The sequence below is a fragment of the Stegostoma tigrinum genome, chromosome 14 (genome assembly GCF_030684315.1).
Source record: "Stegostoma tigrinum isolate sSteTig4 chromosome 14, sSteTig4.hap1, whole genome shotgun sequence".
NCBI lineage: Eukaryota > Metazoa > Chordata > Chondrichthyes > Orectolobiformes > Stegostomatidae > Stegostoma > Stegostoma tigrinum.
In genome coordinates this window covers 41,978,619-41,994,384 of record NC_081367.1, presented here as the reverse complement: position 1 = coordinate 41,994,384, position 15,766 = coordinate 41,978,619, and the positions used below count along the sequence as shown (strand labels likewise).

Sequence of the window (15,766 nt, the reverse complement as noted above, 5' to 3'; positions counted from 1 at the left end):
CTCCCCTAACTTTGCTAAGTGAGACTGCGAAGACTGCAACACACCACAATGACATGGGAAACTGTATCTGTAGGTATATAGCGGTGCATCACCTGAATGGTTCAGACATCTGAATCTCATTATGAGCAGTCCTATTATCTACATTTTTAATGCAAACAAATTTGCATCTGAGTCTTACTACATAGTAAGCAGCGTGATTTTCTTTGTTTCACCTCGCAATGTTAACTTCATCCCTCTGCTAACATAAACCTCAAAAGTGATGCTCTCTTCCATTCTAGTATACATTGGAAAGTATAATTTGCTAGTTTACACATTTAAATAATTAGTAAGTAAATACTAACAACATGGTATTTTAAGAATAAAATATTTTAATTTGAGTTATCACCCATGATCATATTGAATGGCAGAGCAGGCTCAAGAAGCCAAATGGCTCTGAAGATCTCCGATTCCCATTGTTATTATTTAGTGATGAATGACTGTATTAAATTTCTGCAGCCTGTATTTGAAGCTGCAAAAATGAATCCAAATTAAGGTGATTTAGTTTTTTGAGCTATTTAGATGAAGATAAAGTTTTATTTTATGTCAAACAGGGAAGGACGAGCTGCTTTGATGACATCATTCTGTGTTTTCAAATTCATGGCCTTGTACAGTATAATCCAGTATCTAACTGTTACCTTACTGTATTCTGTAAGTATTTGTTTTAGTTTAAGTTAACTTTGGGTATTAAATTGTTAGTGTAAACTTGTTAATTTCAAAGTAGTTAGAAGTATTTTTCTTTGGTATTAGTTTTCAATTTAATTTAAATAATTGTCCTTTCTAACCCCTCGTAGATACTCAGTAATCTTGGAGAATTGCAGTTTCTTTTCATCGACTTGGCTATCATTCTATCCATTGTCTTTACAAGTGAGTGTTGAACCATCATGTTGATCAATATATGCCTTATGTTGGTGTTCTGTCTAGTAGATTCTGTTGTGTGGTAAAGTAGATCAGAACTTAGAACATGTTTGAATTATAACTTGAATGCACATTTTGATGCATGTGCATTATTTACCAATTTTGTTTTAATTGAATGTGATGTAAACACCAATGTTTTGTTGTGATTTTAATTATATAGATGAGAAAGTGCCAATCAGTTGTCTGGACCAAACTCATATATATATATATATATATATTCTTTGGTCCTGTGATTGTTTCAGTAGATGCATTTCAAGTGAAATTAGATTTATGTTATTTAAAATGGATCAATGGTCTGTAATTTGACCTGAGTCATAAAATACTGGATCAAGTCCCACTCTAGACGTTTGAGCACAAAAGGAAATTGATTGAGACATCAGTTTGTACTACAGGGTACTTATGTGTCAGTTGAGATGTTAAATCAAGACCCTTACCTGCCCTGTGAGCTGAGGTAATAGAGACCATGGCATCATTTGAAAATGAGTAGGCAAAGTATTGTAACAGATATGAAAGATAGAACAGTGTATGGAAAATAATAAATGTAGAAGCTTAATTTAAATTGCAGTACTCGGACAAGATATCAAAGATTCAAATTAGCAAAAGTCAAAAGAGAATTCTAATTTCAGAGTGAACAATACATTGAATGGAGTTCCCTGTAGCAGTAAAAGCAGATATTGGAGAATTGTTAAAGAATTAACTAGTATAGCACTGTAAACCACTGTGAATATTTTACTCCAGCTTCAAGCTCAACCATCTACCAGCCTCTCTGAATTCTTCACAAACTTAGCCTTCGATCCAAATGCAAGATCCTTGCCACTTTCTGTCTGGAGAATGATAAAAGCCAGCATTTTCTATACTGTGGGTGCGAGACTAGCCAACTCTATCTGAAATGCTATACCTTTTAGTTAGCTGCAGCTCTGGCAGGACAAAACTGCAATTGTGTCTCTCTGTAATAACTTCTATTTTAGGCTCCTTTGTAGGAGAGTTTGTAATCCGGCTCAGCCCTCTTCTTGGCAATGGAAATAGATTATCACTCGTACTTAGGTACAAAGTTAATCAGTTATCTTTGATCCCAACTTCGTTTCACCTTAGAAGTGAAGGGATAGTTTACAGCGTAACTTCTACAACTTTCTACCTACAACAGCTTGTAGATTTAGAAACTGCTGCAGTGTCTTTGGCACTGTCCTCTCCTGAAAATAATCTGAGTCTTACTTAGATTTTTAACACTTAAATAACCCAGGTTTACTGTGGAGACAAACTCGGCATTTCATATGGCCCTCTTCAATTGCCTTCAATTTAAAGTTTCAATCCCAATTTAAGATAATCTTATAAACCTCGTAAATTGTAATAATGTGGAATTGGTCATCTTTAGGGGTATTCTTGATGATAGAACTAAGGTGAGTTGAATTACTATTCTTTGTTATTATAATATGATTTTTTCATAAATTGCATCATTTGATGTCCAATGTATAGCTTATCAAAGTATTTGTTCAGTAGGTGTCAGTGATACCCATTTTGCATTGTAGAGAAAAAAATGGCATACGAAAGGAACTCTAGTGGTGAGGTTGTTGACTTGCTCACTGAGCTGGCTTGCTTTCATGCAGACATTTTGTCACCATGCTAGGTAACATCATCAGTGGAGCCTCTGATGAAACAATGTTGTTCTACTCCGCTTAGGATTTATACTGTCTGGTTCGTTATGGTGAGTACTGCCATTTCCAGTTTTGATCTGTATGCGTTTGTGTATGGTAAAATATACAAGCGAAGTATCAATTCCAAGTAGAGTAGAACAACATTGCTTGGTTGGAGGCCTCACATGGTGACGAAACATCTCAATGAAAACAAGCCAGTTCGGTGAGCAAGTTAACAACCTCACCCACAACCGGAGCTACAAATCTTTGCGAAAACCTTGAAGGAACTCTAATGGATTAACTTTCAAAAAAGTATTGTTCCTCAGATAATTGTGGGTTGTTTCCTTGACAACTGTGGCAGAAATGTATTATTCTTGTTTTATTTAGTGAGTTTGAATGCTGCGTGGAAAGATCTTGATCCACAGAAACTGCCATCTGGTCTAATCTCTGCTTCAATGATATTTTCGGTACTGTCTCAAATTCTTATCAGCGCTGTATTCCAGACAACAGGATTTCTTTTGGTAAAGCAGCAAACCTGGTATGAAGTATGGACTCCAAATTCTGAGTAAGTTCCAAAATGTTTACATTTCTTCAAGTGCTGTATTTATATAAAAAGAATCCAAGACTGCATTGCTGTTCCAAAGGCACCAGTTGTTTTCTGGTACTTTACCAAAATGAGTATTTGATGGGAGAGCTTTCAGTGAGATTGTCAGCAGACCATTTTGTTGCAGGGTTATTCCAGGCAACTTTTATTGTATTCTTGTTGATTTTCATACACACGTCTACTTGAATTTTTTTTATTGTGATCAAGAGTGCAACCCATCAGAGAATTTTCTACTCTGGTCTAGGAACATGGAGAACATCACCGCTATTTCTCCCTTGCTTTACCTAAGACTAATTGGGAATTAACCTCGTCCTTGCTGGTCTGTATAGGTCAGATTTTAATTAGATTCAATGACTGAGAAATCAGAAGGCATCTAATAAGCTTAGTGGATTTGCAATTGCAAGTTATGGGAGAATAGTATATGAGCCAGCAGGTGTTCAAAGTTTTATTTAGAATTAAGTGTACAAAAGCAGCATATTATTCTCATTGTTTTTAAAGTTATTCTCTTTTAATTCTTTCCTCATGAAAGTGAAATATTCTAATCAAATATGACTTTGCATATAACAATAGCCATTTTGTACTTAATATTAGTTGATGCCCTTCATACATGAGCTTGGATTGTGGAACATGGCATTCACATTGTCGTCAAAGCAAAGAAAGGATCCTGTCCTTGAATGTTGCTTATACATATACAAATTTTTAGCAAGGATCAATAGATGGAGATTTGGAGTGGAAACAACAGCTCTTTTTCTTTTGAAGAAATTTAATGACATTTTTTGTAATTGTGCACTTTGGCTACTAAAGTTGCCTACGTGCCCACATTTGAACAACTTAAACATTTTAAAGATAATTAATTGGTCCGGAAATAGTTTGAATATTCTAAGTTGTAAATAAGAATATTAAAAATTTCAGTTTGAAATCTTGATTAAACTATTTCTTTGATCTTTCTGTTATTCTAAAAAAAGTCATCTTGGTGAAATGATCCAAGGCAGAGTTAAGGTATTGATAAATTATTGGGATTACAGTATGCACAATCGCCAATTTCCTATTCCAGATGCTTTGTATTGAGGTTAATAATTTGTTACTGTTTTATTTCAGTGCCTGCAGTTCATCAAAACTGAACCTAACACTGGAGCACAATGATACATACTATCACGATGAAAAGAATATTAAGAACTATGAAAATATTACAGTGTTTTTTATTTCATGCTTTCAATACCTCATTGTGGCTATTGTATTTTCTAAAGGAAAACCATTTCGACAACCTAGTTACAAAAACTGTAAGTTATTTGTATTTTTCTTATATGATTTGTGTTTCCCCCAGGGAAGTTCACAGCAGCATTCCTGTGCTTCCTGCTAGTCAAAAGAGTATTTAAGTTAAATATGAGACCAGAGAATTGCACATTTTTTTCTGTTGGATGTCTAACTTCTATGGAAATTTATTATTATTTGTTAAGATCACCATGTGTTAGATTTTTCTAGGTACAGTTGCTTTCCTTGTTGGCCACCCACCTTTTGCATTTGTTTGCTGTTGAGTGCGATATCCTACAATGCTCCTACTTTTTGTACTTGTCTTTAAATTCATCCACTCCTTTGCCTATTTCCAGCCCACAACCCTCCAAAGACTTTGGGTATTCACCATCCCTCCTAACCTTCCGCTCTCTGATGCTGAACGCTCTGTACTTAGCAAAGGCCTCAGCTTTATCCATCTGTGCCCCCATCTTAACGAATTCTGGGCACAACATGTCGCCGAACTGTTCTTTTGCCGTCTTTGCCTCCGTGCTCATTTCTTTGGACAACAGTCCTCTCCCCGCTCCACAGACCCCTTTGCCCAACTCCAACACTCTCCCTCCACCTGGACCCCTCCCTCCGGCCTTTTACTCGATCTTTTTATTGAGAACTGTCGACATGACATCAGTCACCTCAATTTCACTGCCCCTCTCAACAAATCCAACCTATCTCCCTCTGAACTGACTGCACTCCATGCACCCAGATCTAACCCTAACTTTGTCATCGAGCCTGCCGATAAGGGTGGTGCTGTTGTTGTCTGGTGTGCTGACCTCTACCTTGCAGAGGCTGAGCACCAGCTCTCAGATACCTCTTCCTACCTTCCCCTGGACGATGACCCCACCACGGCACATCAGGCCTTTGTATCCACTACAGTTATGGATTTCATTTCATCCGGTGATCTCCCCCCATCCGTTTCCAAGCTAATAGCAACCCAACCCCACACAGCTCGTTTCTCCCTCCTGCCAAAAATCCACATTCAGGACTGTCCTGGCTGACCCACTGTTTCAGCCTGCTCATGCCCCACAGAATTCATCTCTTCCTACCTTGACTCAGTCTTCTCCCCGCAGTCCAGTCCCTACTCACATACATCCATGATTCATCTGACGCCTTATGCCGGTTTCAAAGCTTCCAGTTTACTGGCTCTAGCCACCTCCTCTTTACCATGGATGTACAATCCCTTTACACATCCATTCCCCACCAGGAGGGTCTTAGGGCTCTCCGCTTCTTCCTGGACCAAAGACCTGAACCATCCCACCCACCACCACCCTCCTGTGCTTGGCCAAGCTAGTCCTCACCCTCAACAACTTCACTTTTAACTCCTCTCATTTTCTTCAGGTGAGAGAGGTTGCCATGGGTACTTGCATGGGCCTGAGTTATGCTTGTCTCTTTGTTGGTTTTGTGGAACACTGCTTGTTCCAGTCCTATTCTAGCCCGCACTCACAATTCTTTCTCCGATACATCGATGATATCATCGGTGCTACTTCCCTCTGTTGTCAAGAATGGGAAAACGTCATCAATTTCGCCTCCAATTTCCACCCTGCCCTCAATTTCACCTGGTCTATTTCTGACTCCTCCCTTCCATTCCTTGACATTTCTTTCTGTTTCCATTTCTGGGGATAGACTGGCCACTAATATCTATTACAAACCCACCGAATCCCACAGCTACCTGGACAATACATCCTCATACCCCACTTCCTGTGAAGACTCCATCCCATTCTCTCAGTTCCTCCGTCTCCATCGCGTGTGTTCAGATGAGGCCAACTTCGACAAGGGAGCCTCCGAAATGGCTGAGATCTCCGAATTCTTCCTCAACCGAGGATTCCCCAGCTCCATTGTCATCAGGGCCCTCAATCGTGTCTGACCCGCCTCCCGCACTTTTGCCCTCACCCCTTCTCTTCCCTCCCGCAACAGCGATAGGGTCCCCCTTATCCTCACCTACCATCCCACCAGCATCCACGTCCAGAAGATCATCAAACACCATTTCCGCCACCTCCAGAAAGATGCCACCACCAGACACACATTCCCCTCCCCTCCCTTGTCCACCTTCCACACGGACTGTTCCCTCCGGGACCCCCTGGTCCATACTTCCTTCACCCCAACAACTCCCTACAGCAGTACGGCACCTTCCCCTGTAATCGGCGAAGGTGCAACACCTGCACATTTGCCACCTCTCTCCCCGGTATCCAAGGGGCCAAACGTACATTTCAGGTGAAGCAACACTTCACGTGCACTTCCGAGAATTTAGTCTACTGCATTCGCTGCTCACAATGTGGTCTGCTCTACATTGGGGAAACGAAGTGTAGACTTGGCGACCGCTTTGCAGAACATCTACATTCTGCTCACAAAAAAGATCCTGAACTACCTGTTGCTGCCACTTCAATGCACCACCTTGCTCCCTGGCCAACATCTCTGTTTCCGGCTTGCTACAGTGTTCCAGTGAAGCCCAGCAGAAGTTGGAGGAACAACACATCATTTTCCGCTTGGGGACCCCACAGCCCTCCAGATTCAATATTGAGTTTGATAATTTTAGGGCCTAAACTCCCCCATGTCCCAATCTTCCGCCCCACACTTGTTACTACAGCCTGCCACTCTACACCCACAATTGTTAGTCCCCATTAACAACTATTGACCCTCACAGCCTGATCGTTAGCAACTCCTTTGTCTGTCCAACTGTCTTTCTCTCTCTTTGGACTCTATCCTATCATTTGCTCCCTTCCCCACCTACCTCCCTATTTTCTGCATATAAACTGACGTTTTCCCAGCCACCATCAGTTCTGAGGAATGGTCACTGGACCCGAAACGTTAACCATGTTTTCTCCTCCGCAGATGCTGCCAGACCTGCTGAGCTTTTCCAGAAACTTTGTTTTTTTTTCCTCCAAAGACTTCACCTCTTTCAATTGTGAATTCTTGTTCAATCATTTCTTTTACCCCAGTATTGAATACCATGCCTTCAATCATTTATTTGATTCCTGAACTTTGCAGTTCCCTCCCTAAAACTCTTCATTCTCTTTCTTTCTCCTTTAAGACCAGCTTTTGTTATTTGTTCTAGTGTTTCCATTGGCACAATGCTAAGTTTTGCCAGTGTATGCTTCTGTGAAGAGTCTAGTGATCTTCACCATATTAGGTGATGGAGGGACGTGATGGCCTTGTGGTATTATTGCTGGAATGTTAGTTCAGAAACTCTGGTAATGTTCTGGGAACCCGGGTTTGAATCACACCACAGCAGATAGTGGAATTTGAATTCAATAGACAATAGACAATAGGTGCAGAAGTAGGCCATTCAGCCCTTCGAGCCAAAACCACTATTCATTATGATCATGGCTGATCATCCACAACCAGTATCCTGTTCCTGCCTTATCCCCATAACTGTTGATTCAGTAAAAATCTGGAATTAAGAATCTAATGACGACAGTGATTGACAATTGTTGCAAATACCCATTTGGTTCACTAATACCCTTTAGGGAAAGAAACTGCCATCCTTACCTGGTCTACCATACATGTGACTGCAGGCCCACAGCAATGTGGTCGACTCTTAGCTGCCCTTTGGGCAATTAAGGATGAACAATAAATGCTGCCTAGGCAGCGACTCCCTCATCCCATGCATGAATAAATTCTTAAGTTGTATAAATGCACATTGTTGTCTGATGTACTTTTTGTTTTTCTAACAGATCCTTTTGTGGTCACTTTGATACTTCTTTACGCTTTTATATTTTTCATAATGATGTTTCGAATTGAGGTGATTGACCAAGTTCTACAGGTAAGAGTTTTAAAATTGAGTTTAAATTCTGAATTTTAAAGAATACAATTATGTAAAGTTATTTGACATTATCATTGTAAGATAGATGTGTCTTGTGCATTGTTTTTGGCAAAGTTTTTATTAAGAATCCAGCAATGTAAAGTACCTGACATTAGTGGTGTCGATAATGAGGATTTTTCTGGTCCTTCCAATGGAAAGGGTCATTAGATTTGCACGGTTGGACCTGGCAACTAACAAACTGATGAGAAATTTCTCAATCTGTGTTTCCAGCCCAACAAGGAAGTAAGCATTTTTTATAATTGTATGAGATTTAGAATGATTATGGAACTGAAAAGGAAAATCAAATGTAAAGCTATTTTACTGAACAGAAGGATTAAAATGAAAAATTGGTCAGCAAAACAGCATTAGTAATGGTTTTGGTAGTGTGGACACAATCCATGAGAGGAAAAGGAAGGGCATTCAATGATAGAGTACCCATGGTTGGTCCAAGAAATAGATTGAACTGCAACAGAAAAAAGTGATTATGATGAAAGTAATGTTCACAATGATGTAGGGAACCAAGGTGAACATTAAAGTACACAGCAGATAGAGTCATAGAGTAATACAGCATGGAAATAAACCCTTTGGCCCAAGCTGGTCAATGATAACCATGGTGTCCACTCAGCTCGTTCTAATTTTCTGCACTTGGTCCATATCCCTCTAAACCCTTTCCATCCATGTACCTATCCAAATGTTTTTTAAATGTTGCTATTGTACCTTCTTCAAACATTTTCTCTGGCAGCCCATACCATGTAGGCACCACTTGCTGCATGAAGGAATTGCCTTTTAGGTCCTTCTTAAGTCTATCTCCTCTCACCTTAACCCATGCCCTCTAGTTTTCAATTCCCCATCCCTGGGAAAAAGACTATATGCATTCATCCTATCTATGTCCTCCTCATCATTTTATATACTTCAATAAAGTTGCCCCTCATTCTCCTACGTTCCAAGGAATGAAGTGCTATCCTGGCCAACCTTTCCCTACAGCTCGGGCTTACTAATCCTGACAACATCCTCTTAAATCTTCTTGGCACACTTTCCAGTTTAACTATGTATTTCCTATAACAGCGTGACCAAAATTGTCCGCAGTACTCCAAGTGCAGTCTCAGCATCAACTTATGCAACCATAACATAATGTCCCAATTCCTATACTCCAACCATTGAACGATGAAATTCAGCATGCTAAATGCCTTCTTCACCACCCTGTCCACCTATGATGCCACTTTCAACAAACTATGTACTTGTACTTCCAGGTCCCTCTGTTCAAAAACACTCCTCAGGACCTTACCATCTACTGTATATGTCCTACCTTGGTTTGACTTTCCAAAGTGCAACACCTCACACTTGTCTGTATTGAATTGCATTTGCCAATCCTCAGCCCGCTTCCCCATCTGATCAAGATCCCTCTGTAATTTTTGATAACCTTCTTTGCTATCAACGATACCTCCTAGTTTTGCACCATCCACAAACTTACTAATTGTGCCTTGTATATTCACATCTAGGTCATTTATGTATATAACAAACAACAAAATTCCCAGCACTGACCCCTATGGAACACCACTAATCACGGGCCTCCACTCTGAGAAACAACCTTTAACCATCACCCTCTGCGACCTGCCAGCGAGCCAATTTTAAATCCAATTAGCTAGCTCTCCCTGGATCCCATGCGACCTAACTTTTATGACTAGTTTGCCGTGTGGAACCTTGTTAAAGGCCTTACTAAAGTTCCGTACAGACAACGTTTACTGTCCTACCCTCAGCCATCCTCTTTGTTGCCTCTTTGAAAAACTCTAAAAGATTTGTCAGACATGACATCCCAAGCACAAATCCATGCTGACTATCTTTAATCAAATTTTGACTATCGAAATGTTGGTTGATCCTGTCCCTCAGTATCCTCTCCAATAACTTGTACCATTGATCTCAGGCTCACTAGTTTGTAGTTCCCTGGCTTGTCTTTGCTACCTCTCTTAAACAATGGAACAGCATTAGCCACCCCCTAGCTTTCTGGAACCTCACCAGTGGCTAAAGATGAAGCAAAAGTCTCTGCAAGGGCTGCCCTCAACAATAGAGGATGGATTTGTTCAGGTGTACAGGATTTATCCACTTTAATCCACTTTAATGCACTTTAAGGCTACAAACACCTCATCTCTGGAAATGTGTATGCTGTCCAAAACAACCCCACTTGTTTCCCTTATTTCCTTAGATCTAAAGATTGGTGTGAAGAGGGTGTAAAGAGTGTGTGCAAATAAAACCTAAAAATTATTTTATGCATACAAGTTCATTAAAAGATAACTTGAAAGGGTCCAGAAAAGATTTACAGGGATGTTGCTGGGTTTGGAAGGTTTGAGCTATAGGGAGAGGCTGACTAAGCTGGGACTTTTCGCCCATGGAGTGTTGAAGACTGAGATTTGACCATAGTGGTTTATAAAATCACAAGGAGAATGGATAGCGTGAAAAACCAAGGTTTTTTTTCCCAGGTTAGGGGAGTCCAAACTAGAAGGTGTAAATTTAAGGTGAGGGGAAAAGATTTAAAAGAGGCAACTTTTTCATGCAGAGGGTGGTATGTGTGGAGCTGCCAAAAGAAGTGGTAGAGGCGGGTTCAATTACAGCATTTAAAAGGCATCTAGATGGGTACATGAAAAGGAGGGTTTTAAAGGGATACAGGCCAAATGCTGGCAAATGGGAGTACAGGTATTTCTGCTATAATACATATTTCATTAATGTGAATTGGCTGTAACATGAATGATGAATACTGGATGCAAACTTTCTGCTGTACAGGTATGGCGATTTTCTATAGTGATTTCTCTATAATGTGATTTTCTACAGCATAAGGTCACACAAGAACACAACTGTTGTGTTGTTTGACAATTACCTGTGGATTATTTTAGGATATCTAGTTATCGTGGACGAGTTGGACTCAAGGGTCTGTTTGCATGCTGTATACCTCTATGACTGTTGGGCTGATTGTGGCAAAAAAGAAAATCTTATTAAGACGCACAATACGGTTACTAAGCAAATAGTTTTCATCAGACTTCACTAAAGAAGGCATTGCTGCCAATAGATGTAAAGAAGGTAGAACTGAAATTTAATAAGGCAAAAATAGCAGAGGCGGTAATTAAAATAAAAAACCAGTTAATTCAGATGGGTTCATTCCAAGTTACTGAGGGAAGTATAGGTTCACATTGTGGAGGTTCTGACTGTAATCTTCCATTCTTTCCTCAATATTTGTGGGTGATGCCAGAGAACTGAATGATTGCCAATGTTTCTTCCCTCTTTGAAATAGAAAGTGATAAATTGGGCAAATACAGACTGCCAGACAAACTTTAGTGGAAGATGAACTTAAAGATGACAAATTTAGATTTACGAAATGGGTTAATATTCATTAATTATTAATAGATTGCAATGTTAGTACATTAAATCAGCACAGATTTGCTTGAAGGACTTGATCTGAGTTATTTGCATTAGTAGAAGAGGTTAATAGAAGTAATTAGTTGCTATGTATCTGGATTTTCCAAAGGCACTTGATGATTTGCCTCAATAAACTGTTTAGAAAAATGAAGGCCCAGACAAGCAAAGAGATTACAATAGCTTAAGTGCAACATTGAATGGAATTCAAGGAATAGTGGTAAACAGTTATTGTTCATTCAGGAAGGAACTCACACAATGATATTTATGAAGGATTAGAATTGTAATAGTTTTTTTAGGATATAAATGAACTGGTTATGAGTAGAATTACAAGGTTGGCACATATCACAAAATTCAGAAATGTTGTAACTGCTGAGGAGGTAGCAGTATCTTTCAGGAGGACATAGTTGGTGAAGTGAACTATGCACGGTAGACAGTATTTAACAGTAAGAAGTGATAACTTCAGAGGAGTAGGTAGAGGAAAGAGGAGATGCAATGTAAATTAAGCAGTGCAGTTTTAAAGTGGACAAAGCAATACAGGTATTGAATGTATATTCTCAAGTATTTAAAGATGGTTCGTGAACTTGAGAACTGCTGAAAAGCACATTGGAATTCTTGGCTTTATTAGTTGATACATAAAATACAATGCAGGGAAGCCATGTCGGTAGTAGATTCGCCAACGTTAGGTACCTTTAAGTCATCATTGGATAAGCATATGGACGTACGTGGAATAGTGTAGGTTAGATGGGCTTGAGATTGGTATGACAGGTCGGCGCAACATCGAGGGTCGAAGGGCCTGTACTGTGCTGTAATGTTCTATGTTCTATGCTTTATAAAACATAGAATCATAGAATTTTAAGTGCAGAAGGAAGCTGTTTGACCCATTATTTCTGTACAGGTTCCTGAAAGAGTTACCCAGCTACTCGTATTCTCCAGTGTTATGTCTGTAGCCCTCTAGTTCTTCATTATCAAAGAGATATCTTGCTGTCTTTTGAAGCCTCCTGTGACATGTGCCTCCATCACTCCAAATCCTAATAACTCCCAGAGTAAAGATGTTTCTCCTCATCTCACTCCTAGCTGGCTTACTGACAATCCCAAAATTGTGACTCCCCAATAACTGACATAGCAACTAGTGGAAACAGTATATCCTCCTTTACCTGGCCATCTTCAGAGAATTATGCACTTGAACCCCAAGGTCCCTTTGCTCCTGTACCTCCTTCAAATTTGTACTTTTAACTCTGCCTCTCCATGTTTTCTTCTACTAAAACACATTACCTCATGTTTCTCTGCATTGAAATTTATCTACCAGGTTTCTTCCCATTTAACCAATTTGTCAGTATCCCCCTGAAGTTGCTCAGCATCCTCCTTCATAATTTGCTATTATTCTCAGTTTAGTATTATCTGCAAATTTAGAGATTTTGCCTTCAACACCCATCTCCAAATTTTTTATTTGAATTAGAAAATGAACAAGCATCCCAACACCACTTACTGAGGAAAACCACTTCCAACAGACATCCTGTCTGAGACATGCCCATCTATATTTACCCACTAAATTAACAAAAAGAACTGTGGATGCTTAAGTCAGGAAGAAAAACAGAAGTTGTTGGAAAACCTCGTCAGCAAAAAAATCAGAGTTAATGTTTTGGGTCTAGTGACCCTTCCTTGTTCCGAGCTGCCATACCTGCTGAATTTTTCCAGCAACTTTTGTTTTTATATCTATCCACTGTTTGTGATCTTTTAGCCAACTTCTAATCCATGCTGCAAAAGACATATCAATCCCAAACATTTCTAATTCGCTAACTAAACTTCTATATAGCACCAAAGCAAACAATTTCTGAAAGCCCAAATGCAGAACATTCACAGCTCTATCCTCATCCACTGCCTGTGTCACCTCATCAAAGAATTCAGTTAAATTCGCCAGACATGATCTGCACTTGACAAAGCCATGTTGACTGTCTAGTATTGGCTTATTTTTCTCTAAGTGTATAGTTGTTTTGTTCCTCCTTCAGTTTTCCCACTGTTGATGTCAGGCATGTAGTTTCTTGGGTTAACTTTTGCACCTTTTCTTTAAAGGTGGTGTCACATTTGTAATCCTTAAGTGCCCAAGGGCTAATCCTTTGTTCAGAAACGCCTGGAAAATTTCCCCCAAAGGTTCCACAATTTGTTCCCTCACCTCTCTCAGCAATCTAGGATACATCCCATCCCATTGGTACCTCCTCTACCTTGAATGCTCCTAGCCTTTTTAGCATTTCTTTATCTATCACTATACTGCTTAATTGCTCAACGCCAATATTTTCAACTGGGCCATTGTCACCATTTTTTAATTTAATAAAAACAGATGCAAAGTATTCATTTAGCATTTCTGTCATACTCTTTGCTTTAGTGAGTAGCTTACCCTGGATGACAAGGCATCAGAAAAGATCAAGGAAAAGATCTATGAGAATGCCACATAGAATGGCTAACTTCAGTTGTACAGAGATATTGGAGAAGTTAGAATTCTTCTCTTTCCATAGAAGATTGAAAGGAAGTTTGGCATTTACTCTAAATCTTGGATAATTTTAGTTAATAAATCAAAACTGTTTCAAGTACCTACACCGTTAACCAATTGCAGCTGTATAAATATCCCATTGTGTCAAATCTGCATTGTTAGTAGAACATGTCAACATCATGAGGAATAGAATTAATTTGAAAAGTTTCATATTATAGTGACCTATGAATACTGATGCTAACATCTACAATTTATATTGAACAATAAAAAAGCATTGTATACTCACACCATAATCTTTCATCTTTAGTTAACTATGCAATGTCTAATTATAATATATTTAGAAGTAACATTTCAAAATCACTAAAACAGAATGTATTGGTTAAATTGAAATAGATTGAGAGTGAATTGAGATGGTTAATGGCAAAATTGAATGTAATCATTTGTATTGCATTACAGTTGGTATGTGTTCCTTATAAATGGAGGATTACAATGATCCTTTTAATACTAGGAAATGCAGTTGTCTCTTTCGTAACTGAAGTAAGTAAACAAAGTGATTTAAAGTTTCTTACTTAAGTATTATTCAATTGTAAGTGCAGTATTTTTCTGTTTAATTCCTCTGTTACCATAAAGCAGAAAACCTGTTTAAAATAGAGACATCACTGGCTATTTCACATAGCCTCCAGTGCAACAACTGTTTTTAGATTCATTGCCTTAGGTCTGTACTATAGAGCTTTTATACGAAAATTTTGAAAGTGACCTCACCGCTATTTGGTTTTTCATGTTTAGGGATAAATCTGCATTGATGTCAGTTTGTGACTATAACGCCATTTTTTGACCACATATTGAATGGATGTGACTAGAATTTTTTTTAAAAATGAATGCTTATTTACAAGACAAATTCCTCTTCCCCCAAATTCTCAGCATAGAACCAGAAGAAAATCTCTGATCGTTAAGTTTCAAATCTTTGAGTCAAAAGTACATGGAAATTGGCATCCATTTGTTTTACTTCGGGCACCTTTCCAAGCAAAAGTTCCAAGGCCTGTCTAGGGTGACATAAGGCCCTCTATGACCAGCATGACACAGAAGTACAATAGTGTTGAAGCAAAACTCAAATTATTGGAGGGTGCAGTGTGCCTCCATCAAACTGTGTGTGTGTGTGTGTGTGTGTGTGTGTGTGTGTGTGTGTGTGTGTGTGTGTGTGTGTGTGTCATGACCCAGATGTAAAATGACAACACCCCCACTTTAAATTTTCAAACTGAGACATGAATATCTTCTTTTCTGTGCAGCTTATCAAAGGCTAAGAAAGGGTATTACTTATTTTGCAAGGTGATGAGCTCAGCAATTTCATGCTTTTAAAGAAGTCCTTTCTCAATTAATAAATAAGTTGTACTTGCTTGACCCTGATGATCTGGAAGGTGCATTTTCAGCAATACTCTGCTTATTGCAGAATTATTTAACCAAACAGTAGCCTCATTTGAAAGAATTTGTCATGTTACTTTTAATTTAAAAAAAAAACAGTAATTGTAGGGTATGAATAAATTGGGAGGTGGAACAGTAGCTCAGAGGTTTAGCTCTGCTGCCTCACAGTGCCATGGATCCAG

At 39.0% G+C, this 15,766-nt stretch overlaps 1 protein-coding gene across 5 annotated transcripts in view; it reads left to right on the top strand.

Moving 5' to 3' along the window:
- Window positions 1-15,766, top strand: part of LOC125458025 (polyamine-transporting ATPase 13A3-like) — a 139,583-nt gene that overhangs the window by 109,165 nt on the left and 14,652 nt on the right. For all 5 annotated transcript variants that reach the window (XM_048542888.2, XM_048542887.2, XM_048542884.2 and 2 more), the window contains 6 exons: window positions 591-687; window positions 831-903; window positions 2,973-3,150; window positions 4,288-4,469; window positions 8,148-8,236; window positions 14,622-14,702. In XM_048542888.2, coding sequence (XP_048398845.1) covers window positions 591-687; window positions 831-903; window positions 2,973-3,150; window positions 4,288-4,469; window positions 8,148-8,236; window positions 14,622-14,702 — 700 coding nt within the window. The remainder of the gene's footprint in view (window positions 1-590; window positions 688-830; window positions 904-2,972; window positions 3,151-4,287; window positions 4,470-8,147; window positions 8,237-14,621; window positions 14,703-15,766) is intronic.